The 27,638-nt window shown below is 37.9% G+C and overlaps 1 protein-coding gene across 2 annotated transcripts; it reads left to right on the forward strand.

Moving 5' to 3' along the window:
* The first annotated feature begins 4,998 nt into the window (after positions 1-4,998).
* On the forward strand, positions 4,999-26,807 carry LOC118776397 (alpha-protein kinase 2-like). Of its 2 annotated transcripts, XM_036526727.1 has the most exons (9): positions 4,999-5,050; positions 9,059-10,430; positions 11,579-11,693; positions 22,090-22,382; positions 23,094-23,182; positions 23,292-23,509; positions 23,705-23,753; positions 23,862-23,989; positions 26,278-26,807. In XM_036526727.1, the coding sequence occupies exons 2-9, from the start codon at positions 9,216-9,218 to the stop codon at positions 26,403-26,405; spliced, it is 2,235 nt and encodes a 744-aa protein (XP_036382620.1). In that variant the 5' UTR covers positions 4,999-5,050; positions 9,059-9,215; the 3' UTR covers positions 26,406-26,807. The 2 variants fall into 2 exon arrangements, with proteins under 2 accessions (XP_036382620.1, XP_036382621.1); XM_036526728.1 differs by lacking the exons at positions 4,999-5,050; positions 9,059-10,430; positions 11,579-11,693 and adding an exon at positions 12,055-12,206.
* The last annotated feature ends 831 nt before the right edge of the window (positions 26,808-27,638 follow it).

Below are 27,638 nucleotides of genomic sequence, written 5' to 3' on the forward strand. Positions count from 1 at the left end.
AATTTTCTCCAAAAGTTCATTCTTTGCAGAGAAAACTACTTATGTAAGACTGAAAGTTGTGCACTGTGTGACACTTAATACTTGCACTTTTACAATTTGTATTCGTTCTTTTGTGCAGCAAGTGAGTGTTCAGGAAAGATTAATCGGGTATCCCACAAATCCGTGCCTAATGTTCACTGGGTGTGTTTATTCCTGAACCTCAGATATGCTCAGATACCCTCCAAAGCTGAGAAACACATTTAACTGCTATAGAAGATTTATGTTATTAAAGATTTTTTTCTAACATATGTTCTAAAATGCTGTCCATCTGATCATCTGTGCCGAGAAAAGTGGTTATAAAAGTCTTAATGCTTGCACTTTTACACTTTCTATTTGCTCTTTTGTGCAGTGAGTGAGTTCAGAAACACAGTCGTTCACTCCACTCCACTCTCTATCTACGGAAATAGACGGGGACTGCAGAAAGGTTTGTCTTATTTGATGTTTCAGTTTAGTTTAACATTTCTTTGTAATAATATTCATGGCGTATTGTATCTCCAAACAGTTACCGGTTCTCCCCCCTTCCATGCTTGGCTTCTTAGGCATGCATCAGAAACGGTGACAACGGTATTTAAAGTCTTTTCATTGTTTAAATATGTCGATTGCGTTCGCTCGTTTTTTAAACTATAAATTACTTTTATAGATTGATGCAGCGTACGAGGGCTACGGGTTAGTCCGTGCCTACTTAAATGCTGGAACGGTGGTTATGATGCGTCGGCCATTAACTCCCGGTAAAACTGAATATATGGCTTAATTATTAGCCCCATAATTAAGATTATGGCCATCTTACGTTAACCATGTGCTCGTATTCACAGGTGTCTGCCATTGCTGTTTTGCCTGATTATAAGTTTTGTGCTCGTTTACTTCTTGTATTTGTTTTTTTTTTTTTTTGTTTCTTTGTATTTTTTTTTTTTTTGTGTGGTTGTGTGGCCACTCGGCGGCCCCCATGGTGGGCTTTTTCGCATTGTAGATGCGGTCTTTTTGTTTTCTCTTGAGTTCATTTTTTTCTCGCTATTGTATTTTTGTTGTATTTTAGTTGTTTGGTTAATGTTTAGGTTATAGCTAATAGAGGTGTTGATTGGGCAATGCTTTAGCTGCTGCTAGCTGTATTTGGGAGACTCTTTTCCTCCTGGCTCTCAGCTTCCGGTTACTGGCTTGTCACCTTGCTTAAATATTCAGCTCCATAGGTATTCATCATAATTTCTAACTTTCTCGCTTTTACCAGCAGGAGACAGTTAGCTGCGCCGGTGTTTGGGTTACTGGATGATGGTTCCCTTCTCCCTGCACTGCATGAGGTGAACTAGGCGTAATATTTACGAGCACCTTCACGTTATACTACGGCTTGCTGTGTGTGTGTTTGTGGTGTGTAATCCTAGGTACTGGGACACTTGGAGTGAGTTTGATGAGCTGGCCTCCACCCCTGCAGGTAACTGCATTCATTGGCCCATATTTATATTCTAGTGCATTGGCTTGTTTTTTTTTTTTTTATTATTTATGACAGCCAGTACCCCGGTCTTGCGATTTCCATTCTTTGCCCTGTCCTTAACTAAAGTGTTTTTATCTATAGGATCTATTTTTATAATAAAGGCATGTTCTTAATGACAGATTCTTCTCTCAGAATTCTTGTCATTTATTTAATAAAATTGCCCAGTCAACTGGAATACACGTCTCTGTCTCATTCTCATACAACTTGTCTGCGTGCTGGGGAGCCTCTCCACTTGAATTGATGGTTACAAATCTTAAGGTGTAAGTCCTTAGGTGGCGTAGTTTGTAATGTGTAGTGTTCGGCCACAGATGGATATAATTAGTCTTGTCCTTACTCTTTTAATTTTATCCTTTTATCCTTTCAACCAAACTGTTAATGTACTTTTCCATTTGTGGGAGAAAACATTCAAAAAAATAGTTATTTAAAATGTCTGTCAATTCATGTTAGTGACTTTTGTTCATATATTTTTATGGAACTCATCGGTAATAACACTTAAGAAAATGAATACTATAATGTAAAAATACTTGAAAAGTAAACATTACTAATGCATTGCTACAAGATGACTAGGACTAGTATGTGAAAAATATTGAAATGCTCGTACATTTTCAAAGTCATGGCTTAATGTAGTGCTACATTGTTTGAGTAAAAATCTATTAAGACAGAGCAATTAAAATATACTTGAATCAGGGTGTTGTAAAGTAACCTTTACTGAAGGATTTCTAATTAAAGCCACCATGAATTGTGAGTAACCTTTACTTGAAGATATGGTCTATTAAATTTAGTAGCAGTTTTTATGTGGAAATTCTTTCCTAGATGTAAGGAAAATGCAAAACCTGCTTCAGTGTTCTCAATTATCTGAACTCAATTAGTGAACTCAATTATCAAGGGGGGGGGGGGGGTTGTTGAGACAAAGAGAATTGATTGGCATGCCAATCAATTCTCATGATGTTAACAATAACCATTTGGTTGCCTTCCACACCACACCCTTCGTTCCTGTATGAGATGTGATACATCTGTCCCTTCCTGTGAGCAGGATGAAGGAGGAGACTGTGGAGCCTCAAAAACCTTACAGATGTAAATGTCCATTTGTTTCTCTGCCATCCAATCAGGGACAGGAACCTACGTTTTATTTCAACATTTTATTTCAGGTTTTGGGTATAAAAGGTTGTACCCAAACATCACTTTGTAATTGATCTGCCTTGCTTTTACCCAGTATGTTTCATACTGTAATTAAATACTAGTTTTTTGCTTTATTAAATTGCTATTAACCTAAACTTTGGAACTACGAGTCTTACTTCACAAGAAGAAAAAATTCTGTACATAGGTTTTTTTTAAGTAAACCCTACTCCAATTTTTTTCAGTGTACTTACAACATTTTAAACAACACAATTTAAATAGTATTTTAAGTATAATCCTCAGTTTTGCACTATAGCAAACCAGTGGAAATCTGAAGCAAGAAATAACTAAGAGTGCAGTGGCAAAACTGGGGTGATACATTTTGAGAGCAGTGCAAATGTTCTGCTCTATGGAAGATTGTGTGCCTTTGCAGTTACATAATTATATAATCATCAGTCATGTTTGGTGTCATTCAAAATCTAATATTATGAAAAATAGGCTGGTGCTATTAGTGTTTTGGTATGGTGAGCATGTAATAGAGAAAACCATTCAAGAATGAGTAGCGAGGAATTTAAATAACCTTTGCATTCCACACTCACCAGTGCCCATCTGGTGTGGTGTGTTGACATAATGCTGGAATAATGTGTGTTCATTGTTGTTGTTTCATTATTGTTACGATAGTATGACATGGTTCCCCAGCTCTGGTCCAGTTATTCCTTTGATTTTTAAGGGGTTTTCCTTAATTGTAAATATATTGTAAAAAATGGAAGTAGTTCAATGAGATTCATTAATGCAACCTACTGCATGCCATTTGTGCAGTTACATTGTGGTTTTAAGGTTACTGTTCACAGCACATGGTTATAGAATTTCTCATAGGTATGCTCCATAGTCACTTGCCTATACATTAGTACTGTCACAAAATACATAATTGGGACAGCCCCCTCATACTTACAGTTGGTCTTCAAACTGTGTGTTTCACCAAGATCACTACACTTTGCAACCATGGGGCAACTGACTGTCCCATCCCAACAGGGTCACTCCTCTTGAACATGATCCCTGTCTGTACTGGTCCCTCAGTGGTGAAATAAACTTCCTATGGGGTTCAGGACAGCAGAATCACTGTCCATCTTATGACGCACACAAAAAACCCACCTCTTCAGATTGCATTTCAGTTCCACCTCAATCCCCACCCCTAACACCTGCTACTTGTATTACTTGCTGTTTATATTATGTGTAATATTGCAATGTATTTTGGATGCTGTGATCATGTGACTGATATATGGTAGTATAATTGACGTATCTTATCTAGTCAAGTTGCACAAGTTAACTTGCAGTAGAGCTTGAATGGTGTTATGCTCACACTCACCAGTCTGCCAGTATTATTATCCTGGTCTGACACTGTTGCTCATTCAACTTGAAGGGATATGCTTCTGTTCTTTTGTATTGGAAGTCTCTCTGGATAAAAGTGTCTACTAAATGAATGTGATGTAATGTAACTGCATTATTTGTAAGCCAAGCACAAGCTAAAGGCATGCCCCTGTCTCACTGAGAGACAGTAACACATATAGAGAAATGCTACACAAGAAAAGAGCCTATAGTCCTTCATCTGCATGGTACATAAATGTTAACAGAGAGACATCAGAATGTATTAACTGGAGTCAGACAAATTAAAGATGAAATAATAATCACTTAATCATGTTCATGAATCATCAAAGGTAATGTTACATGCCATTCTTCACTGGATGCCTCTGCCATTGGTTTGTCTGAGTGGAACCCTACAATACAGTGCAATAAAATTTCTTCTTTCTGATTTGATTTTGTGAACTTTGCTGTCACACTGTGCCAAATTTCAAAGGGATCCATTAAAAATTGTGCCTGTAATAGCCAATCAGATTTTATCCTTTTTCACTCATTTTTGTACTCCAGCTAACACATTCAAAAATCCTCTTCTCACAAACACTGGGACAGGACTGGAGTTCTCACAAACAAATAGGGTGTCTAAATTGTCCTGAGAGTGGTCTTTCTCAAGCTTGTTCAAGAGAAGTTTCAACATTAAATAATATGACCTATGAACAAAATTTCACAGTGGTAGAAACATGAGGGAACTGTAAACAGAAGCACATGGACAGCACTGACAGACAGGGAGAACACAAAAACAACAGCTAGGGGGCCGAAGTACTGACATGCACAAATAACTGATGGCTGATGATGCAACCACTCACGCTCAAGTTTTGCTTTTAAGCAAAGCATAAATATAGATTTGTTTTCAGGTTGTGAGGATAGCATGTGTTCATGCTATCAGGTAACTGCATGTGGTGGGGTGGGGCGACCATGTAAAAATAGTCTCTCAAAATGATCATGTCCCCATCTCCTACATCGCTCAGTGTTTTCAGTCCCTCTGACATCAAACAGGTATGTAAAAACATTCTGGAAGTACTCTAAAAGGGCTGTCACTTTTTAGTCTAAGTTGATTATATTTACCATTTTGTTGATTCTTACCTTGTTTCTGTGTGTCTGTAATATCATTCATTGTGACCTTTCAGCTCTTAGTTTCAATAGAGAAATTACATTGCACTTACTTGGCTTTTAAATTGCATTTAATAATGCAAAAGAAAGGATATTATTTTTTATTTGGAGTGGTCTTTTATTTCATGAGATTCATAACTATATTAGGGCAAAGCAAAGGTGCCTGCATGAAAAAATAAAATAAAAGTTACATAGCCACATGATGTTATATATAGAGCAGGGAAGGGGAATATGTAGTTTCTGGAATATATTTCATTATGTACCTGGATCCTATCAAGAAATTATGCACACAGTGTTATTTCAAACTTGACGGTGCTGTATTTTTTTGTGAGAAACATTATTACTATTCAATGTTATTAATTTAAATGTTTGTAATGTGCAAATAGGGTTTAGAATTTTATGTTTGGTAACCAAAGATCAACCACAATTTTTCATTTGGAAAGAGTCCAACCTAAAACTAGGTAATATTGCAAAATAAACATATCAGTGTACAGTGCAATACAGCCCTATGTTATGCAGGTTTACGAAACACCTACAAGATAGATATTAACTTGCTATAACTCCATTGACCATCAATCAAAAAAAAAAAACTTGTCAATTTTACATGCAAGCACTGATAAATGCCTACAACCTTGTTACACAGACACATGTTCTTGTTTGCATTTTTAAAAGAATTCTAATTAATTCATAACATTCAAGTTAAATTTGGTCTCCCTGCTTACTTTAGTTAATTTAAGTGATTCCTTCTTATAAAAGTGACAGTCATTCATTTTGCAATGATATTAAAACTGTACAACCGTACAAAAATTCAATTTATCCGTGGTATTTCAGGGAATATAGGAATATAGCTGGAACATAAATTGACCAACAGTTGTTGTCACTGTTCATGTGTTTAGTATTCCATCTCCCAGTAGAATAAGGCAATGAATAAATTTATCAATCACATACATACTATGACTGAAGTCTTTTAGAGAGATATGTAAGCACATATGAAATGTCTCTAAGAAACATCATCACAAATCAAAATATTTCTATGTTGTAAAAACATCTACATTGTAACATCCAAGATAACCATTTAGTATCAACATTTTCCATGTATTTTACCCCTATATCTTTCTACATTCACATGGATGTATATCAATCCTCTTTCCTCAACCTATTGGAGAGGCAGTAATGTTTTAAATGTTATTTTTCCTGGCAGATTATAGCTGACTGATCTGTCAACTGATCAGTCAGTTGATCTTTAGGCTTGTACAGACCCAGCACCAGAACCATATATTGGGTGAGAACTTGATTTTCAAGGTGGGAGGCATTACATAGACACACCTGACTAAAAAAATTAAATCTCTACTGCCTAATGAAATTTCACAGCAAAAATGTAGCAATTCTTTTGCATGTTACAACAATATATGCTTATACCTGCACAAATCGGGGTCTTTTTTTATTGAAACATTACATTACATTCTGAAATATGTCTTCTTTTCACTAGATGGCCCTTTACCTCCCTTACAGGGCAAATACAATGATTTTTAGACAAGTAAATTACTGAATTAGCTCATGTTTGGTATTTCTCACACAGCACATTTTTTTCACAGCATGAATTTCACAACAGGCTTGATTTTTTTAAACAGCACTCACTTGCATGAAAATATGGGTCACACAATTACAATGCAGAGTCGAAACCGTTATTTCAGTTATTTCAGACAAACCAATTTTCTGAACGAACCATTGGTCTGACTTTACAGAACTGTAATTCCTTTCACTTTATTTTCTTCTCTTCTTATGTTTTTTTTTTTTTTTTGCTATTCGTCTTTGACGTATCACATTTAAAGATCTCAACTAATCTCTGCCATAGACTTCGGTGTGGACAGCGACAGCATCCTAACAGCATCCTGCCATAATGTTGTGTCAAGTGAAAACTTGTGTTTTTCCATAACAGCCTATGGGAAATGATCAGATTCCTGTGAACTCCACACAATCTAAATTTTTTGAGATAAAGGTGTCGAACCAAAACTTGACTACACTTTGAAATAGTTCAAGATTACAATATTTCGTTCAAATTGAAAGAACAAGAAAATTGGTTGCTTGTGCACCCTGAGTGTTTGTCACTGATAGCAAGATCAAAACTCTCTGTTTCTTTTTATTTTCATTTCTAGGTGGAAAATAAACATCACATATTAGAAAATGCGTTGAATGTTCTGTTTGTCGTTTTTATAAACGCAGCACATAAAGTTGCTCACATTAGAGCGTACGGAAGCTGCGCTCCAGCTCCACTCACTCATCCAATGAGTGTATTATTCAAAATCAGTGCAGTTCTGACACTCATTAAGGATGAACAGTGTTTTCCTTTCAAAACATGAGGTTATGATGAAAACGATGACGTTGAGGACGAAAATTTGCTGTAGATTGACAGCAGACTATATAGATGGACTCCTCACGTATCCATAATGTTGTGAAGTTGTCATTAGTTAAGGTCCCTTTAAGTGTTTTGAAGTACCTGACATGTCACGGTCGTACTTTTGAACACCAGTATTTTGTAGTTCACACATTTATTTAATTTCATTTTAAGAATCTGGCAGATGTTCGTATCCAGCAATTTACAAAATGCACCCGTAAGATAGACCACATAGCATAACTAGCTAAATGTTTTGTGTGAATATGTGTTCGGTGTTGGTCTGCGTAGCGGAGCTGGCTGGCTTGCTGTTTAGCTAAGCTAGCCAACGAAAATAGTTATGATCCATATTTGTGCTGTTAAAGTTCCCCATAGCTCCAGAGTCTCGCAATTCATTGGATGCGTAAGCGGAGCTCGTGGAAGGGGGGTTTTCTTCGACTGACGAATTTATTGGATGGGGGAACAAATACAGCAATTAGAAAAACGATAGATAGATCATTTGACCTGTTTTCTAATACATGATGTTTATTTTGATATCCAGAAGTAAAGAAAAACAGCTGGATTTTGTGATCAGGAGCACTACATATTAGAAAGAGAAATCCGTTCTCTTAATTTTTGTTTTTCTTCCCCAATCTGAACGTAATGTTTTCCACTTTAAAACCGTTCCATACAGAGACTTAGAAGCCTGTTTTTGTAGCCGCTGACATGGTCATATATATTTTTTTGTGTAGCAAAACACTAATATAATTGTGAAGGACACCTCCCTAAAATCTGTTAAAAATTGCATAATTACAATTAGAATTTTATTAATTGTTGTCTTCTCTACACGATGCTTTCACAAGTCCCATTTTTTTTTTGCATGAGTGAAAGTTTTATTTTACTTTTATTTCAGACATAGACAATTCCAGTTCTCAGGGTCTGCTGGTTGTCTCCATGCCTATTAAATATATTTCTCAACATCCTAAATTTGCCTGCCAGGGAACTCAGTTGTGCTGTGTGCAATGCACTCCCTGGAGCAGAATATGTATTCTATGGCATGACACATGTTATTGAGTGTTATTGATGAATATAATACATACAGCAGATACAGCTGTTTAAAACAAGCCCCGCTCTGTAACATCCTATCTTTTTGAATGGTGTAAAATTAGAGCTGATGAAAATCGAATAAAACGATAAAACTATGAATTTATAAAAATAGAAGCACACCAATGGTGAATGAACTGGTCAATTTGGCGTTGGTTTAGTGTCTGTAGAGCGAATGGTTTAGGCACAGTTAGTGCTAGAAAAAAAAAATAAAAATAAAAATAATAATAATAATAATAATAATAATAAGGGACACAAGAACAGTACTGTGCTTGCAACCACACTGATAAGACTGATAAGATTGCTGCTTGAAAACATTTAGTAAGTGCATTTTCATTTCTGTGGCATTATCTGAATGTAAACTTTGAAGCATGTAGTTGATGGGTTTTTCAGTGTCAGTTTTTATTTAATCCATGCAGCTGCACATCAGAAGATGCAGGTGGGCACAAGATATCCGTGAGAAAAAGACCCTGGCACTTCTATTAGCAGAAAATTTAAAACTTTTCAACGTATAATAAATGGTGTGATCACAGTGGGGTTGGTGCAACTATCGCAGATGAACTACTCAACCAGAAGATGAACTACTCAGACATGTCTCCTGTGCATCTTTTATCACGTCAAGGGAGTAACTGCAGCCAGAGCAGTGACAACGAAACTGAAACCTTTTATGATGCTGTTGAGGAACTTTCAGACATGCCTGACAGTTTCGCAGAGAACTGTATGAATGCTGGTATCATTGACATGCATGGCTTAATTAAAAGCCCCGAGAACCTTGTGACAGAAGGACATCAGGTTAACAAAAATGGTGAATTACTACAGTCTCTGATGAGCCAAGGTTCACCCGTTGATCTGAAGGATGAATCTGAGACCAGTATCCAAAGAAAAGACTTGGGGGCTGATTCTAAAAATGGCTGCTGTTTCTCTATCAGGCTGAATGCAGGTGAGATTCCTGAGGGTGAGAATAAAGAAACAATTTTGGATGAACTGGAGAATTCTGATGTTACCACAGAGGGCTCTTGCACTCTGTGTCAGCGAAAATGGAAGGACTGTGCATCCCCAGCCTCAAAAGAAGATGGTACTGCCATCAACAAGCCCACAAATGTGGCGTATAAGCATAAAAAAAACAAAAAGGAGCAATTGTCAGGTTATGCCACAGGAGTGGAGTCTGACATTGGCTGGCTTGACAATGATTCAGAGAAGAAGAGACCATTTTTTGTGGAAGAATGGAAAAGCACACTGTCTGACATGGTTATTACCATCTCTGACTGCCTAGACAAATTTATTTCTGTGCTCAGTCAGATAATGTCAGCCACGGCCAGCAAAGACCAAACCATCAAGCTTCAACAGAATCAAGAGGACACCTTCCCAGCAGAGGAGGTATTTTTACCAGCACAGACTAAAGACCACAATGAGTTGACAATGCAAATGGGAGAGATCTTGGGGGATGTGAAGGAATCATCACCAGCCCAGGAAGAAAAAGAGATAAGGGGGGAACCCGTCACAGAACAGTGCTGGCCCATTCAGAGAAACTCAGAGAAAGAAGGTTTTTTGGGTCAGCACTATGCTGTGGACTTGCTGAAGCAACAGTTTGAGTCAGATGTGTCTGGATACTTCACAGCTGCAAGCTTAAGTAAGAATAGCACAGAAATCCTTCCCCAAAGGAGAATCGAGCCTCTAAGAGAGACAGCTGTGGAAAGTGAAAATCAGAGAAAGTTTTTTTTATGTGTGGATAATAAAATGGTCAGGATACCTGAATGCCAAGGAACCTGCGAGGAACCACAAACCCAAGAGGTGAGGCTCACAAACTTTACACTGTAGATTTTTGTGCATGCATCCCACAGAAATTAAATGACACAGAAATTAAATGAACTGCATCAGTACTTTTATTTAGTGCCAGTGAATTTAGAAATGTTTGATTTCCAATGGGAACATCCAAAGTCCAATGGGTTTCACAATGTAGAATTGCAATATTGTGAAAAATAAGGGTACATACTGAATTTAGAGCATCTTGATGTGTTTACATGAATTTCCTTCCAAAAGGGGATATATCAACTCTGTCAGTGTCAAATCAGTGTCTGTACAGAAACTGAAGATTGTCTGGATCATATAAAAACTTAGGTATCAGTTGATGGTGAGAATATGCCCAGATGCAGGTGAGAATATGCCCAGAAATTTTAAAGTTAGATAAAAGTATTATCTTTTGTTTATTTTAACACATTGTAAATGATAAATAACTGCATACATAAATACTGGTATAAAATGAAAACAACCAAGTAATACATAACCGTGTGCATTTTAAGCAATCAGATAGATATAATAATAAATATTATATATCTCAGCATTGGCCATAAAAAGATAAACTGCTTTCAGTAATAATCAGATCTGGTTTTGTCTGCATGGTAAGTTGAGCTCAAAGAGACATGTGTCTGAATGCAAGCTATCAATAAGCAGAGATTATGTCTTTGTTGTACACAGTCCTGTGGTTGAATGACACCTGATTGAACTCCATGTAAGAACCATGTTTTAGGTACACAGCAAAAAGAAAATGTTTCTTAAATGGCCTGAGATATTTAAAGGGGATGAATTGGTATTCTTTTTGTAGTAAACAAAAGCCAATTTTACATTTACTGATAATACAGTATATCTGACACACTGAAAATAACAAGCCTCCTGTACATGACGAAATAAGGAAGAAGTTGTATGTGGAAAAATGACAGTTATTCAGTGGAGAATGAGATAAGGTGATATGGCTGAAACTTGCTGCTTTTGGGTTTTAGGGGTTAAAATTTGGTACTCATACCATGATATATAGTAAACATATTCACATTTGATATTTTATTATATGTATTGGCTACTTGTTATATTTTCTGTTCTTGGGGTATTTTTGATGCATATTTTTGATGTTACTTTTGACATTAATTGATATGTTTTCTCCACAGCCAGAGATCACATCACTTTTGATGATGACAGAGGAAAGATTTTCTCAATCTGTAGTGGATGTCAGGGAAGAGGCGGAAAGTAGATATTGGACAGTAACATCCTCACAAGACTCTAGTGAGCCTTCTGTTGTGGACCTGACAGAGTTACACAACATAAATCATCAATGTAGGGCCACATGTGTTCCTGCTCATGTGAGCAAATGTTACAATATAGAGCAAAAAGTAAAATCATTTGAGTCACGGCTTCAGAGTGAAACAAACAATGACTTCCCAACTGTCATCCACAAAAAAGAATGTTTCCAGTTGGATAACAACCAGAAGAAACCACCAGACAAAGACAAACTGGAAGCAGTCAGGAAGAGATTCTCCAAATTAGATGACAATACAAGGGGCACAGCGACGAAAGTAACCCTGTCTTTATCCTTTGGCTATGTAAACGACCCAAATGTAGATGTTGTAGAGCACAGACATGATAATAATGCTGAAAAATGCCCCCTGGAACTTAAGACAAATAAACAAGGCTGTCCTGCCTCATCACTGAAGGATGGATGTAATGAAGAGATGACTCACAAGAAGCCTTACAGTGAAGTGCACAACCTGAAGTTTCAACCACCCAAAAAAGTTAATGGTAAAATAATACTTTTGTAGATAGCTCATTGATATTTGTCTTTGATGAATCCAAGAATGTCTGGGAGTCTCTAGTTTGTTATTGCGATCAGGGGCGGTTTTAGTGATTTGGAGGCCCCAGGCAAAGACCAGTATGAGGCCCTTCTCTATTTTGCTTAATGCAATCATAGCTAGTGAACAAAAACAGGCAGCTCTTTTCAGTTAACAAAGCCATAGAACTAAAGGACAGATCCAAATGAGAATTCTAACTGAAGAACTTCAAATGACCTTCAGTCAGTTAGAAGAAGACAATATGGCAAGAAAAAGATTATAAGTATATAGCCTCTGCTAGCTGTAGTGTCTAATGTTACCAATGATGAGTACTCAAGCTTGTCACCAAGCTACCCATTTAGATTGCAACATGCAAAGTAACTCATAGGTACAAATCATATATTTTCCATACATCAGTTCATACACTTTTGCAAAAGCAGACCCATTCTATGTCCGCAACCCAAACCACTGATATTAACATCACGCTTACTTACAGTTAGCGAATTTGCAGAACAAGCGCGCTAACGTTAGCTAGCTTAGTTTCTTAAACTAACGTTACACATATTGTATCAGCTCCTCTTTCGTGGAGTCTCTGGCTGTTATTAAAGAATTTTGTCAGTTTAGGCAAGCTTTCCTTAAAATGGGCATCTTCCTTCTTCCTCTTTCTCTTCTTTAATCCACCTTGAAATTGTTTCACAAAGATAGTGACTGCCTGTCTCTGATGGTAACTTGATTTGTTGCCTCATTTGATTTGGCGCAAATGCAGCATGCAAAGGTGGAAGGTCAAGGTGGAATAGTCCATTAAATGTGAAGTGTGGGTGATAATAAATATTGGCAAATATAGATATTTAATTGGATAGGCCCACATTTACATGTAGACAGATTTATTTTTATCGATTACAGATTATCATTCGTTTGGAGTAACAAGAAAGGAAAAATGTTTTATAAATAAATAACATTTTACCTTTTACAGTTTCACCATTATTAAGTACATTATTAGGGTGTTAAAATAAAGTAAAAATACAGGCACTGTAATTCCACTTTCCCAACCAGTTATTTCTGCCGCAATTCTTCCCTGTTGCAAAAATATACACTTGATGCTTCATGAACATTATTAATGATTCATTTGTATATTCACAGAGAGGATTTTTGAATTGTATTTTTGAATTGTGTGACAATGAGACATTTAAAACAGGCCTGTATTTTATGTAGTAGCCCAAGTGCAACAGAATATCCAGGCAGAGAGATCCAGGTGGCACAGGGAGCATCATTCTGTGGTGCAAGTTTGATGACTTCAGTGTGGACTGCTTAGTAGTGTGGTCAAAAGAAGGAGTCATCCTGGCAAAAGAAAGGAAGTGGTAAGAAAAGATTGTGACAGAATTTGAATACACTTATTGTAGAAAACCTGTGTGGGGGTGGAAGTCAGAAAAACATCCAAGTTTTATGGAATGCTGAGACTGAGACTGAGAAGCAAAAAAATTATGAAATCAACGCATATTCAGAGATAGGTTTATTTGGTATTATTAAAGTATATTTGAATTTGCATGCCTAATATTACAGAAAATGAATTAAAGCCTTCTCTCCATATAGTTGCATTTCAATAGCACTACCATGTATTCTCAGCATTTCTAATTTTAAAGAATACATGCAGGTAGGCCTTGAATAATATTTTGGTACCAACAAAGCTCTTGGTGTTGGACAGTACAGGTGATGAAAGCTTGGTTTTCTTCACAATTGCTAAGGCCTCCAGCAAAGACCTGGGGTGGTACCAGTGTAGTCTCAACAGCTCTCATATATGTGTCTCATCAGAGTTTCACTTGACCTCAGAAGGTAGAGCATTGCAAAATAATGGTTTTGTCAGGCATTATTATGATTATTATTATTGGTAGTAATAGTATTAGTATTATTGTTGTTATTGTTTTTCTTTAGCAGGTAGCTGAATCCAGTTATTGGTTATATAAGTGTATGAGACAAAATAAAGCAACGAGCTAGATCTAGAAAAACATTTCAATTCTTCTTCTAAAATATACAGTGTTAACCACATCAATATAAAATTGAAATGAATGTGCTAGAATCAAATGCAGTTTCAAATGGGGGTAAGGACAGACTATGTGTTATTGCAGAAAATGCAGTTCTCAATGTATATAGCATTAAATGAAGCAATAAGAGAGATTAAAGAACAGTGAATATTTTTATAAGAAGCAGTGCAGTTCTACAGTTAGCAGGTGGTTTATTCAACTATTAGGCAGCTGGAAAAGAGAAATAACAAGATTGTTGTGCAGTGTTGCTGTCCGCTTTTTCACAGTGCTGAATGAACTTGTTCCCTCTTCAAATCACACAGGTGAGCTATTCAGCACCATGTTTCAAATGTTATTGAATTATAAGAGTAGAGGGTCAAAAGTCGGCTTTTTCAATGTAATAACAACCTTTCAGTTAATGTAGTTTTTACATCCAAAAATCAAGGCAGTCATGAGTTCAATATGAAGATCAAATACACTTTTGCATCATATTCGAAAAGGTATGTTTAATATAATAATAATACAAAACATAAAGGGGCCCTATCATGAGGGTATAAAAAGACACCAATTTGATGAAATGTTTTTAATTAATTAATTAATTAGTAATATTCTTCCTTACTTTTTTGGAGAGTGCATTAGCTCTGATGTGGAGTGGAGCATATCAATGGTCATATACTACTATACTACTACTATACTAATGGTCATATACTACTATACATATACTACTACAGATACTACTATAGTAACAATAATTATAGTAGTAATTCATAGAAATTAGTTAAAAAGTAATTAATAATAATGAATAATAACAATTATGGCAAAATAACATGGAGCAATAACGGAAAAGATTACTAATAAAACATTTGTTGTGTTACAAATGTGAGATATCAGAGACCCAATAGACTGCCTTCCTCAGGTACCTAGATATTACTTAACATTACATTATCGTCATTTGGCAGACACTCTTATCCAGAGCGGCTCATGTAAGTAGGTAGATAGGTAGAGACAGCAACTCCTCAGGTACCACACGTAGATTAGAGAGCACCTAGTGTGATAAAGATCTCTGAAGTAGCACCCTGTCTCAACTCCAAATGGCCACACTTCCCCATTTCACCCCTGCTACACACACACACACACACACACACAAAGCATCACAACCTCCTGATTCCACAGATCACGAGAGACAGTTATGTGATCATTTCTTCAGCAGATGTGGGGATGTCAGACTGCCACAAGTCAGTGGAAAGTGATTAGCATGTTAGAACTTTGGATACGGAAATCAAGATACAAATATGTTAAGCTGAATAGACATTACTGTCTTCCTCCTCTTATAAACAAACACCTCAGAAATGGTATTTAAGGTTAGCTCCTACCTATACTCACTGTTTAATTAATCCATGATCCCAAAAAGATTGTTTTCCATGAACGTCTGCTGTTAACACCTTTCTTTCTCTTTCTGATGCTGGGTGTACTAAACGAACTTTGCCTACTTCACCATACAACTGAAGATTGTGTCCTTTATTATGTCTGGCAAGCCAGCCAGGAGGTCATTTCAAGATCGGATATCTAAAGACAATCATGAGAAGATTACCAGATGATGCTGTAGAAACACATTGGATGAATTACCTGAACTACCCACATTTACAGCAGAGATGCCAGCCACAATAGAAAAGGACCGCCTGAAACGTCTGGTAAGAGATTGGTTTTCTTTCTTAAAAAGTGCAGTTTTAAAACCATAGTGAAGTCCCCTATGTAGAACAGCATAGAGAAATGGAAGGAATGCTCTTTTGGGCAATTTTCTCCCCAAGGGTTTATGTAAGAAACTGCGTAATGTAACTGGTTGTTATGTGTCCCTGCTTTTAAAGTTCCTCCCTCATTACAGTCTGCTTCACTAGTTCTAATTGTGGTTTATTCCTAAAGTAATCACAATATGACCTTATTGTGATTCATTCCTAAAGTACTGGGAATAAGATCTTTTTGTAATTTGCCAGCTTGGTCCAAAGTACTGGAAATATTCATTTCTGGTAGATTGTTTGTCTTATGGATTAGTTTGGAGAGAAATGAACTCTTAGCTTCTTTCTGTTGAGTGTTACCCAGAAGACTTGAATTGCTTTTCTGTTTGTGATACCCCTTTCTGTTTGTGATCACCCCTTGCCTGTCATTGTAGTTTGTGTTTGTACCAAACCAAGTTTGCTCACTAGCTACTGGATAATGTTAAAGTTTGGTGGATGTGATGCATCCAACAATCAACTAACTAACTATCTTTACAATGGAGGATTTTGTAATGCTTCATATCAGCAAAGACAGCAAATAATAAATACTGTAGAGGATTGAACGCCTTGAGAAACATCATGAATTTCCCTGTTCCCATCTGAAAGCAACCTAAAGCAAATTTTGTCAGGGCTCAGGCAAGGACTCAGGCGCGGACCACGGGAGCTTCGGGTTCCAAGCGTCTTTATTGAAATCATCAGGCAAATCGCAAATCAGAAACGGGCAGGGTCGAAAACCGGAGCAGGCAGGGTCAGGAACCGGGCAGGCAGGCAATCAGGCAATCGTGGCAAGGCGGCAGGCAAAAACGAGGTCTGGATATGGGCAGAGTCGAGAACGGAAAAAAACACACAAACAGAACCACCGGCAGGGCCATAACAGGTGCTACACACTGAGACGAACTAGCAACAAGACAGAGACAAGCAGGGAAGATGTAGGGCTGGGGTGACGAGGAGATGGGATGCAGGTGGGCAGGCAGGCAGGTGAAGGCGATGAGGCAATCAAGCGGGCGGAGACCAGGCGGGGAGCGGGGCAGGGCTAGAACACAAGGAAAACAAAAACACCACAGCTAAGGGGGCGGAGCTCTGACAAATTTAGTTAAGAAAGGGAAAGTCACAATGGAGTTACGAAGTGATCAGGCTTCCAATAAACATTCACACTTACATATAGTTATTTAGCAGATGTTCTTAACCAGTGCGACTGACAAAATAGAATACAAAACGGTTGGGTTAAGAGCACAGATGATACCAAATCATCAACGTTGCAACCGATAGAAGGAGTCATTACATAACATACAGCATTCTGTTAAATGCTAAAGGTACAAGAGCAAGTTTGATCTTACTCAGCAAAAATATTTGAGGATATAGTGTGCATCTTCAGAGTATGGGATTTGTCGAAAACAAGATGCAATATGAACAGATGAGTTTTCAGTCTACAGTGAAAGATGGACAGTGGCTGTAGCTGTTGCGGGGGCTCATTAGGGGGTCAGAGTAGAGAACACACCAAAATGACAGAGAGACAGAGCCTTTCAGAAGGGGATGGCAAGGTGACCAGAGGTGCAGTGAAGTGGTTTGGCAGGAATGCAAGGTTTGATAGATTGAGGGTCAGAGGGTGCAGTTCCTCTTGCTGTCCAACAGGGTAGAACCATAGATTTGTGATTTATTTGGTCCAAAAAGTGGTAAGCAGTGGAGGGAGATGAGGGGAGGCATGACTACCAAGTATCTTGGCTTGTTATAAACAAGACAAACAGCATAATTCTGCATAAACTGTAAAGGGTTGATGCAGTATTCCAGTCAGGACAGCACAAGGGACTGGACAATGAGCTGGGTACCATTTGTAGTGAGAAATGGGCAGAAATGCAGTCTGAGCTAGATAAGCTATATTCTGAGTTACTAAATGTGCAAATTGCAAGCAATTATTTGTAGTATGACTTTAGGGAATGGTGCAGAGAAGGCAGCTAATAGTGAGAGCTTTTCTTGAATAGATCCAGTTGTGCTAATACATGCAAAACATAGAGTAGTTCACCATAATTTCCCAGGAAGCTCCAGTACACCAGACACTCAAAATTATAACCAAGAATGATGAAGATCTCAAAACTACAACCACAACAGTTAAACCATCACCCAGTGAAACAGCGGCCCTTGTAAACAGCATTGGTAAATTTGAGCCTGCTAATCAAGATCCTATTGTATTTTTAACAAATTTGGACCATTCAGCTGATCTACACCATTTAAATGATGCCAATGCATGCATAATAATAGCATCCTGTGCTTGGAACATGTTTGATACCACCTTATGATGACTGTGAGGGGCAGACTGTGAGAGGCATTCAGCTCAAGGCCAGGCTATCATGCTGTCACATTCTGCTACCTTGCATTCTGCATAGGGATCACAGGCTTCTGTCTCACATTTGGCACCACTGTTCCATGATAAATTAGGCTGCCCAAACATAGTGAAAATTGCTGGGGGCCAAGGCAAGGATTTGTTAGTTAGTACCAGTGCCTCACTGTCTATATGTACTGATTCAGACAAAGGTAACAGTAAAAACAATTATATTGGAAGGTTTCAACAGTACAGTGTCCCTTGCTCTAAAACAGACAGTCTTCTTCTTTAAAATATGAGATGTGATACATGCCTAACAGAATGTTTGTGACCCTGTGGGGAGGTGATTGGGAGCCGCTATGTATAATGGATTACGTTTTACTTGTATCAATGCATTTCATGGTGGTAATGAGTGTGATGTCAGGGGAATAAAGATACACTGTTGAGATACAGTATCACCCTATTAATGTATAACATGATGGACAGACAGAGATAGTCGTGCCGTATGAGTTTTGTATTTGTAATAGTTTGTTAATTATATGGAATTGTTGGAAGTGTTTTGGAAGTATAGAAGGCACAAGTATTAAAGGGATACCCTGAATTCAGTCATTTATCACACCATTTGAAATAGCCAGCTATTAATTGTACCTTGTGCCCTCAGAGAGTGTCTGGTACAAACCTGTGGTGCTGGTTCTAAAGAAAAATGGAGCAATCAGATTCTGCATTGACTTCCATTGACTCAATGGCATCTCACTGTTTGACAGCTACCCCTTGCCCTGTATCAGTGAGCTGATGGAGTGCCTCCATCTTGCTCAGGTCATTACCAGCCTCGATCTGAGTAGTGGCTATTGGCAGGTGCGTCTCACCAAAGAGTGTCAGGCATTTATCATATCAGTCACAATACCCCGCCATTAGCCGCAACTTTACAGCAGTAATTGGCAACATCATCCTGTTCTGTTAACCTGTGCCATTTGCACTAGCCAGTTACTAGCCATGCCATTACTGTAGTAATTGCCACATCATCTTGTTTACTTGTGTCATTTTGAGTTATGTGAGTGGGTATGCATTTGTCTGTCCTTGGTTTTCTAATTTCCAAAAGCCCTTCCCTATAGGAGAAGCGGTGTTTGCCCAGCAGAGTGTGGCTGGTTGCTTCATGTGAGGGCCAGCTCTTTGTATGTCGACCATAGACATCCATGCAAGTTGGTCAGCCTGTGACAGGACGCTTAACCCCTTCGCACTTGACTTATTTTATGCTATGTATCATGCGTGTTACGTTACATAGTTTGTTATGATTTCATTAGCGTTGCTAAGCTTCTCATAGTTTCAACACCACATTTGCTGTACTTTGTAACGTTAAATTACTGTTTCCTCAAAGCTAACGTTAGCTACAATTTTTCCAATCTAGTGTTCTAATCATAAGAAGTTAAAAACATAAGAACATCACACCGGTTTGACCACACGTGCGAAAGCACTAATCACACCGGTGTGACTATACACGCGAACGGGTTAAGACAGATTGTTTACAGTAGACCACTCCCATCTACAATGAGGACTACAGATACATTTTGATGATGGTAAAATGATCCCAGGAAAATCAACAAAAAGAGTAAAAGCAGACCCCATGACATGTTGGAAAACATACCATTAGCCCTGATATTTAACAAGAGGGAAAATTGTTCAACTTTAAATTGCTGTGGATGTATACTGCTCCTCTCTCTCTGTATATTTCAGATATGCCATGTGGGTGGCCCTTGCTGCTTTACGTATTTCTGAAATGGTGATGCTACAAGGGTATCCAACACCTGGCAGCTGTCTTTTCTCCCCGGTGAAGCTATGCTGCCAACCACATTACTTCATCTCTGCAATAGCTTCAGTGTTATGAATAAACATTGCCTTCTTCACAAGACCAGCGATTATGTCCATCCTTTTCTTACAGTGAATAATAAAAACAATTCCTCAGATTTTACTAAATCAATCAATGTAACAATGTGAGGTATTTGTGGGGTTGTGGATGATTAAAAGACTGAGTCATGTAGTCCTTGTGTCTTGTGTTTATTTACTATCACAACCTGATCACAGGAGAGCACGGGCACCAAAGATATGTACAGCCTTTCCTGTTGGTTTGCAGTCAATATAATGGTATTTGCAGACTGGACTAACCTCACATATGGGTGTATATGCTAGTGTTCTATGTCAACTAAATGATGAAAGGAAAATTTGAACTAGTTAGGGCTACAACTGAACTACAGCTTTGGTCACCCTCACTGTTATTTGCATATTAATAATTGTATCATCTTAAACAAAAGGGACATGGTGTTTCACAGACTATTTAACCATACATATTGCCATTAATTGAAGAGCAATGGGAGAATTATTTTAGTAACATTTTGCCTTCATTGTTAGACTTGGAAACAATTTTTTAGATTTATCCCAGAATCCATTCTAAAACATTGCACTTCCATTTATTTTTGCATGTACAGTTTTGAGTTTTATTTCAGCCAGTCTACAGTCCTCGTGAAAACCTAGAATGGAATCCAATGGGAGGGTTTCCCCATCTAGCCCGCAGATGTTTTGGGGATCAAAAATCCTGACAGCCTTAAGAAATTTGTGAGATAGTTGATTGAAAGGCATTTTATTCCAGAGTTGATCAGGGTTGTAATTTTCCATGAGTTTTTTCTGCAATTTTATTATAACACATTGGCAATTTTCATTTGTCAGCTGTTCAATTTTAACATTTCATGGACTCTCAAGCTTTCAGACCACAGAATTTTGTAAACCAGAGTCTTACCATGTACCGCAATTAATGATTTTGAATGATTAGCCATTAATCATATACAGTAATTACTTGTGCCATTTTTTAAAACATGGGCAGCATGGTGGCTCAGTGGTTAGCATTGTTGCCTCACAGCAAGAAGGTCCTGGGTTAGAATCCTGGCTGTCACAGGTCCTTTTTGTGTGGAGTTTGTATGCTCTCCCCGTGTTTGCATGGTTTTCCGCCGGGTGCTCTGGTTTCCTCCCACCATCAAAAGACATGCATGTTTGGGGTTAATACTCCATGACCAAGACACTGGCAAAAGAACTAGAGTTGGGCACTGCAGCTGCCCACTGCTCCTAGCTCCTAGCTCCTGATGTGTGTGTGTGTGTGTGTAGGATGGGTCAAATTTCCCCATGGAGGATCAATATACTATAATATAGTATTAGTATACTATAATATACAATATACTATAATATAGTATTAGTATACTATATTAGTATACTAGTATAGTAGTATATTAGTATACTAGTATAGTATAATATCGTATCAGTATACTATAATATAGTATAAAGTATATTATTATTAAACACTACTGTGCCTACAACAATATCCGGACACCTGGACCTTAACAATAGAAATACAGGTATAAGTCCCCACCAATCACTGAGAAATCACTGATCATCTGAGAAAAACTGAAGGTCCTATTTATAAGTAAGTTACGTAGTAAGAACTAAACAAATTCAGACTAAAATGAAAAAAGTTACTTTACTTAATTTAAGTAATGATTTCTTTCAATGTTACAATTGATGTTGGCTTGTAGCGATGGGTAGGTATCATTAACTGTAATATTTGTTTCATTTTGTTATTTAAATTTTGGGATTTAAGTGCATTATAATTACACTGGAGAGAGGCTCATACTTGGAAATTGTAATGATGATCTTTTGAGTTTTGGTCATAGTGACTCATGATGGAAATGTTTCTCTTTCCCCCAGAGAGGCTGAATGAGGGCTTGAGAGAGGATGTGATGTGTTCCACATTGCACTTCAAAACAGACTTCCTCAGTGAGCAGTACTTTGGCGAAAACCAGCCAGTCAGGATTATGACTGAGGAGTTCCACTTTGGTGAGGGCATGCATCGCCGGGCTTTTCGTACAAAACTGCTGGTGGGTCTGTCACCCATATTCACCCCAGGACACCCCTGTGTGCTTAAGGTGCACAATGCCTTAAGCTATGGAACAAATAACAGTGAGGAGCTCATCTGCAAGAACTACAAGCTAGCTGTTGAGGTGAGTGCTGTCACTGGCGGTGGTAAGATGAGCACTGGAATTGAAAGAAAAAGATTACAAGTTTGAATCTTTAGGAGGACAGCACAGGTGTCAATATCAACAACATTTCATCTAATGGATTATATTTTATAATGTTGCCTTTTCAAAGACATTAAACCTGCAGAAAATACTATAATTCTCAATATTAGGGAGAAGCGTGTGATGAATGGATGCATCTAACATTTAATGCAAGGATGGCAAATTTCAGCAAGCAATCTGTTGTAGGAATCAAGGTGTATTTGCATTATGAGTGCTGTTAAATTCCTCTCATTTGCATTATATAGGCTATTCTTTTGTGTCACTATAAACAAGCATTTAGACTAGGCCATATCAGGATATTTGAGGTAACACCTGGACAATATTTCATTTATATTTCAAATTAGATGAAAGATGAAATATACTAGTCAGCAGTAATTGTGCCACAGTTTTAATTTCGGTTGCCCCAAAATAACTACAAAAGCCCTTTAACATTAATGAAGTCCAGTTGCATAAAATGCAAATATTGCAAATCGAGTTGTAGAATGCTATCTGCTCACTCAATAGAGCAAAAAGATTGTGTTCCACATTGGAAAGGATTTGGGTTTGAAGAATATGCTTTGAAAATACAGAAATATTGGTCTGTGACCAGGCATACTTGGATCAACATTCTAAAATGTGTTAGTTATGCTTTAGGAATGCTATGTTCAGAACACGGCCAGAGAATACATCAAAGCTTATACAGAGGTCGCCAGGACTGCTGTGGCTTTTGGAGAGGTTCCTGAGTGAGTATGACGAGTGCCCCATTACAGTTCAACATTCTGATGAAGCAAAGCCATCATTTGGACCTATCTTGAGTAGGTACTAAGAGGTGCCTCTGTGTGTCCATCTCAGAATCATTCCGATATACCTGGTGCACCGACCCTCAAATGACATCCCATATGCCACCCTGGAGGAAGAGTTGGTGGGTGATTTTGTAAAATACTCTGTGAAGGATGGGAAGGAGATTAACTTCATGAGACAGGATTCAGAGGCAGGGCAGAAATGCTGCACCTTTCAGCACTGGGTCTTCCACAAGACAGAAGGAAACCTTCTAGTCACTGACATGCAAGGTATATTTACAACATAAAAATATATTCCTCAAGCTGTTTTAATAAAATATAGACTGAATTATGTATTGTAATAATTTGTCATCTTGTCTTATATCCATGTCATTGAAGTCATTCTAAGGAAATGATGATTCAGATTTCTCACTGTTGCATATCTAACCCTTCCTTCCGATTAATATGTTATGAATGTCATTCCAGGTGTAGGAATGAAGTTAACTGATGTGGGGATTTCAACTTGTACAAAAGGGTAATCTATTAGAAAATATAGGAATAAATGTCTGAAATAAATCTCAGAAATAAATCTTTGAGCCAAACAGTGAGATTTGATTACCTGTTTTTGTCATTTTCCCACCAGATATAAGGGGTTCAGAGGCAACTGTCCTGCATCTTTCATTGACCAGTTCAAAGTGCTCCACCAGTGTAACAAATTCTGTGTCCTACTGGGACTGAAATCTCTTCAAGCCAGTCAACAAATGCTCAAAGGTACAGTAACTGAGCTAAAGGCAAAGCCAAAGGCACAACCCGAGAAAAGGAAATCAGTCCCCAAAATGAAGAATAAATCCTGAGAGAGACCAGGGTCCCAGAGCTGCAGGCATTAATGATTTATACAAATCTGTGCGTCAGTGGATGAGAGCCAGAAATGCATGTGTTCTCTCGAATAGATTTACCATACTGTTTTAGGTTGGCTATGCTAAGCCTTATTCCAGACCAGGTGTGAAACCACTGTGTACTGTAAGTATATTTGTTTCAGAAACCAGTATTTTCAACATCATAAATTAGGCCACCTCCATGAATCTCATATCTATACTTTCAGAAGCTTCACTGTTAGCTCTTAATTATGGTTCAGTAATATTTGAATATGAGGTAGAGGTTTGAAATGTCATATTCGACATTCATTCATTCACTACTCCATCTCTGATTTATTTTGCAGTTTTGTTCAAATTATACATTATTATTCCAATTAATAAGACTATTATTTCTGAATATTTTTTTCAGCTTGTGGCATCAAGGAACATTGTTATATTTTTTCAAAAAGCCTGTCAATATTCAGAAATTAATTACACTTTTTATTATTCAAAATAAAGCCCATGAATAAAAGTTAATCCTGAGTCCGAGGTTATCCTGATTTCAGACCTAACATGTTGCATGAGCATATTGTGTGATAGTGTGTCATGAGTTGTATGTTTTTCTTATTATTCCTGTTATTGATTGTACTTTGCATATTACTATATTGATGTTACATATATACTCACTCATCTGGGAATATTATTTAGGTCAGGTCAGGCACTATTGCTCATACTAATCAGAAGAATGCCCTTATGTTCTCCCACATTGTAAAGAGTGTCAGTGAAATGACTGTAATGCAATTTAATGAACCCATCTATTGAAAAAGCAAAAAGCATTTTTTATCAGCCGTAAATTATTGACCATGATCTGTTAAATAAAAACCTCATTGTGCCAATGTAATGTGATATTTTGTAAATGTTAAATAAATAAAGCAATAGTAAGATAGTCAAAGTAAAAATAGTAAAAACAAAAACAGCAGACTTTCATTGCACATTATATTATATTGCATGTATTAGGATTACAGCACTTAGAACACAGGATCTCATACATTATTGTTTGCTATGTGCATTCTAAAGCATCGGGTTGAAGGAAGCTATTTAACTTAACTATAGAGAGTGAGCGGCATCACCAGTGATGGTCTATGCTTTCTGCTTTACTGCAATATTGCATCAGTCACAAGGTTGTTTCTGCTGTTTACCAATGATTTTACCAACTGTGTTTACAGTTCTGACTGGTGTACTTTCACTGATCACATTTAGGTAGCAAAATCAGACTGTCATTTAAAATGTTAAGTTGCTCTCCTATGTATATTTGAAAACCCTCTCCAAAACATCCTGGCTGACTAAATCCCTTCACTGTAACGACTCAGGTAAGGACTCAGTCGCAGACCACTGGAGCTTCAGGTTCCAGGCGGGTGTATTGAAAAACGCAAAAAACGCAAGTGAAATCAAAAACGGGCAGGGTCGATACCAGGAAGGCAGTCCGAGGGCAGAATCAGGGGCAGAGAACAGGAACAGGCAGGATCAGGAGCCAGGTAGTCAGGCGATCAGGCAACAGGACAAGGCGGCAGGTAGAAACAAAGTCGATGTGCAAGCAGAGTCGAAAATGGAAATATACAGATAGAGAAAACGGCGGGGACGACACAGGCAAAAATACACTGAGACGAACTAGCAAACAAGACAGGAACAGGGCTGGGCTGATGAGGGAACTGAAAACAGGTGTGCGGGCAGGTGGAACTGATCAGGAGGGTGGAGAGCGGGGCAGGGTTGTAACACAAGGAGAAACAAACAAAAGCACACGGATGGGAAAAAAAAACAAAAACACCAAGCTAGGGAGGTGGAGTACTGACATTCACTTTATTTATCATGACGTCAAAGTGTCAAAGCACAGGTAAAAGCTGAGCATGAGGTCTTTGAATACATACACACGCGAGCCAGGCTAATTTATGACCCATAAATAATGGAGGGGGGAGGAGTTACTCACCTTAAAGAGTTTCTTCTAATTGAAAGAGAAGGTGGTCTGCCACCTAAAGCGCTTAACGTGGATAAACCTGAGACGTTTTACATCCCCTTCAGCACCCCCCCCCCCCTCCAAATTCAAAACTTATCCCTCAGCCAAGACTCTACAGGTTTTTTCTCCAATAGCACTGCTTCTGTCAAAAGCCTTGCCCTAATTCTTGATAACAACTGTCCTTCTCTTCACAGGTTGCAGTGGTGAGCTGAGCATGCAGATTCTTTTTATACAACATCCAAAGGATTCATCCCTACCTCACTATGTATTCTATGTAGCTCTTACTTCAGGCCCTGGTTTTTCTCATGCCTGGACTACTTGAACTCCCTCAGTGCTTGTCTTCCTGCCTGTGCCATCAAACACCTACAACTAATCTAGAATGCAGTTGCATGACTTGTCTACAATCTTGCTATACGTTGTCAAGTCACACCCCTCCTCACCTCACTTCATTGCCTTCCTGTTATCACTTGCATCATGTTCAAAACCTTGGTGATGGCAAACAGGACAGTGAATGGAAAAGCCCCTTCATTCCTACTCAGTCCTCAAACTGTATGCACTCCTCAGATCACTACACTCTACAATCAGTATTGTTATTGCTCTTATTGGTTTCATAAAGTGCATTTTTGTAATTCTCCACATTGAAAAGGAGGGATGCCTTGTGATCAGGAAAGCTTCTATTCAGACCAATAAGGGGTTGAGGGCACTTCTGTTGTCAAGAAGTCACTATAGCTGCTGTTGTCACTATAGCTGCTTATGAATATGAAGTCATCCTGAAGACTGTTTTATTTCTGGCTTTCCAGTAGTAAAAATATATGCTGCAGAAAGAGATTTTTTACCTTGGAAATTCTGAAACATTTGTCCTTCAATAATTGCAATTTCTGTTTAAAGGGTACTCCTTATTAAAGTAAGCTATTATTAAAACCATTTAAAGTCAAGCCAGTCACCTCAGTATGATTAACTAGTTTTCCTATGAATTTAAAGAGGACCCTATTGATTCCATTGTCATAGTCATCCATGTATAGGATCCATGGCATCTATGTATGCCTAACAAAGTTAAAACTACAGTATACCTTGCATTTTTTGAGAGGCTGCTCATGAGTGTGTTCTCTAATAAACATAGATCATATTACTACTAAATGCTTCATAGACCTGAATCAAGTCTTGATTCAGATGTAAGACTCTTGGCTTGAGCTGGAGAGGGTGAAGTTTGTATGTTGCATAGGTTCTGATTAGGTGGACATTAGTTTAAAATCAGCATTTAAATCTGTATGTTTCTGAATTGCCTTCTGATGCCTTGAGAGTATAGTATGAACTGAAGCTGAAGATCAATGGGATGGATGTTGATGCCATAACATTTATGTACGAACCGTAGCATAAGTTACATATTTGCTGCCATAAAATGCAGATAACTGTGCCTATTTTTCCTTTTTAGATTTCATTAACATATGTCAGCTGGTGGGGTGTTTACCAGGGTCACGAAGGGAGCGGAGATGCAAGATTCAGGTTGTGTAGAGGGAATGAGGCACATGGTATCTTGTTGGTAATTAAGGGAAAG

The sequence above is a fragment of the Megalops cyprinoides genome, chromosome 4 (assembly GCF_013368585.1).
Source record: "Megalops cyprinoides isolate fMegCyp1 chromosome 4, fMegCyp1.pri, whole genome shotgun sequence".
Taxonomy (NCBI): Eukaryota; Metazoa; Chordata; class Actinopteri; order Elopiformes; family Megalopidae; genus Megalops; species Megalops cyprinoides.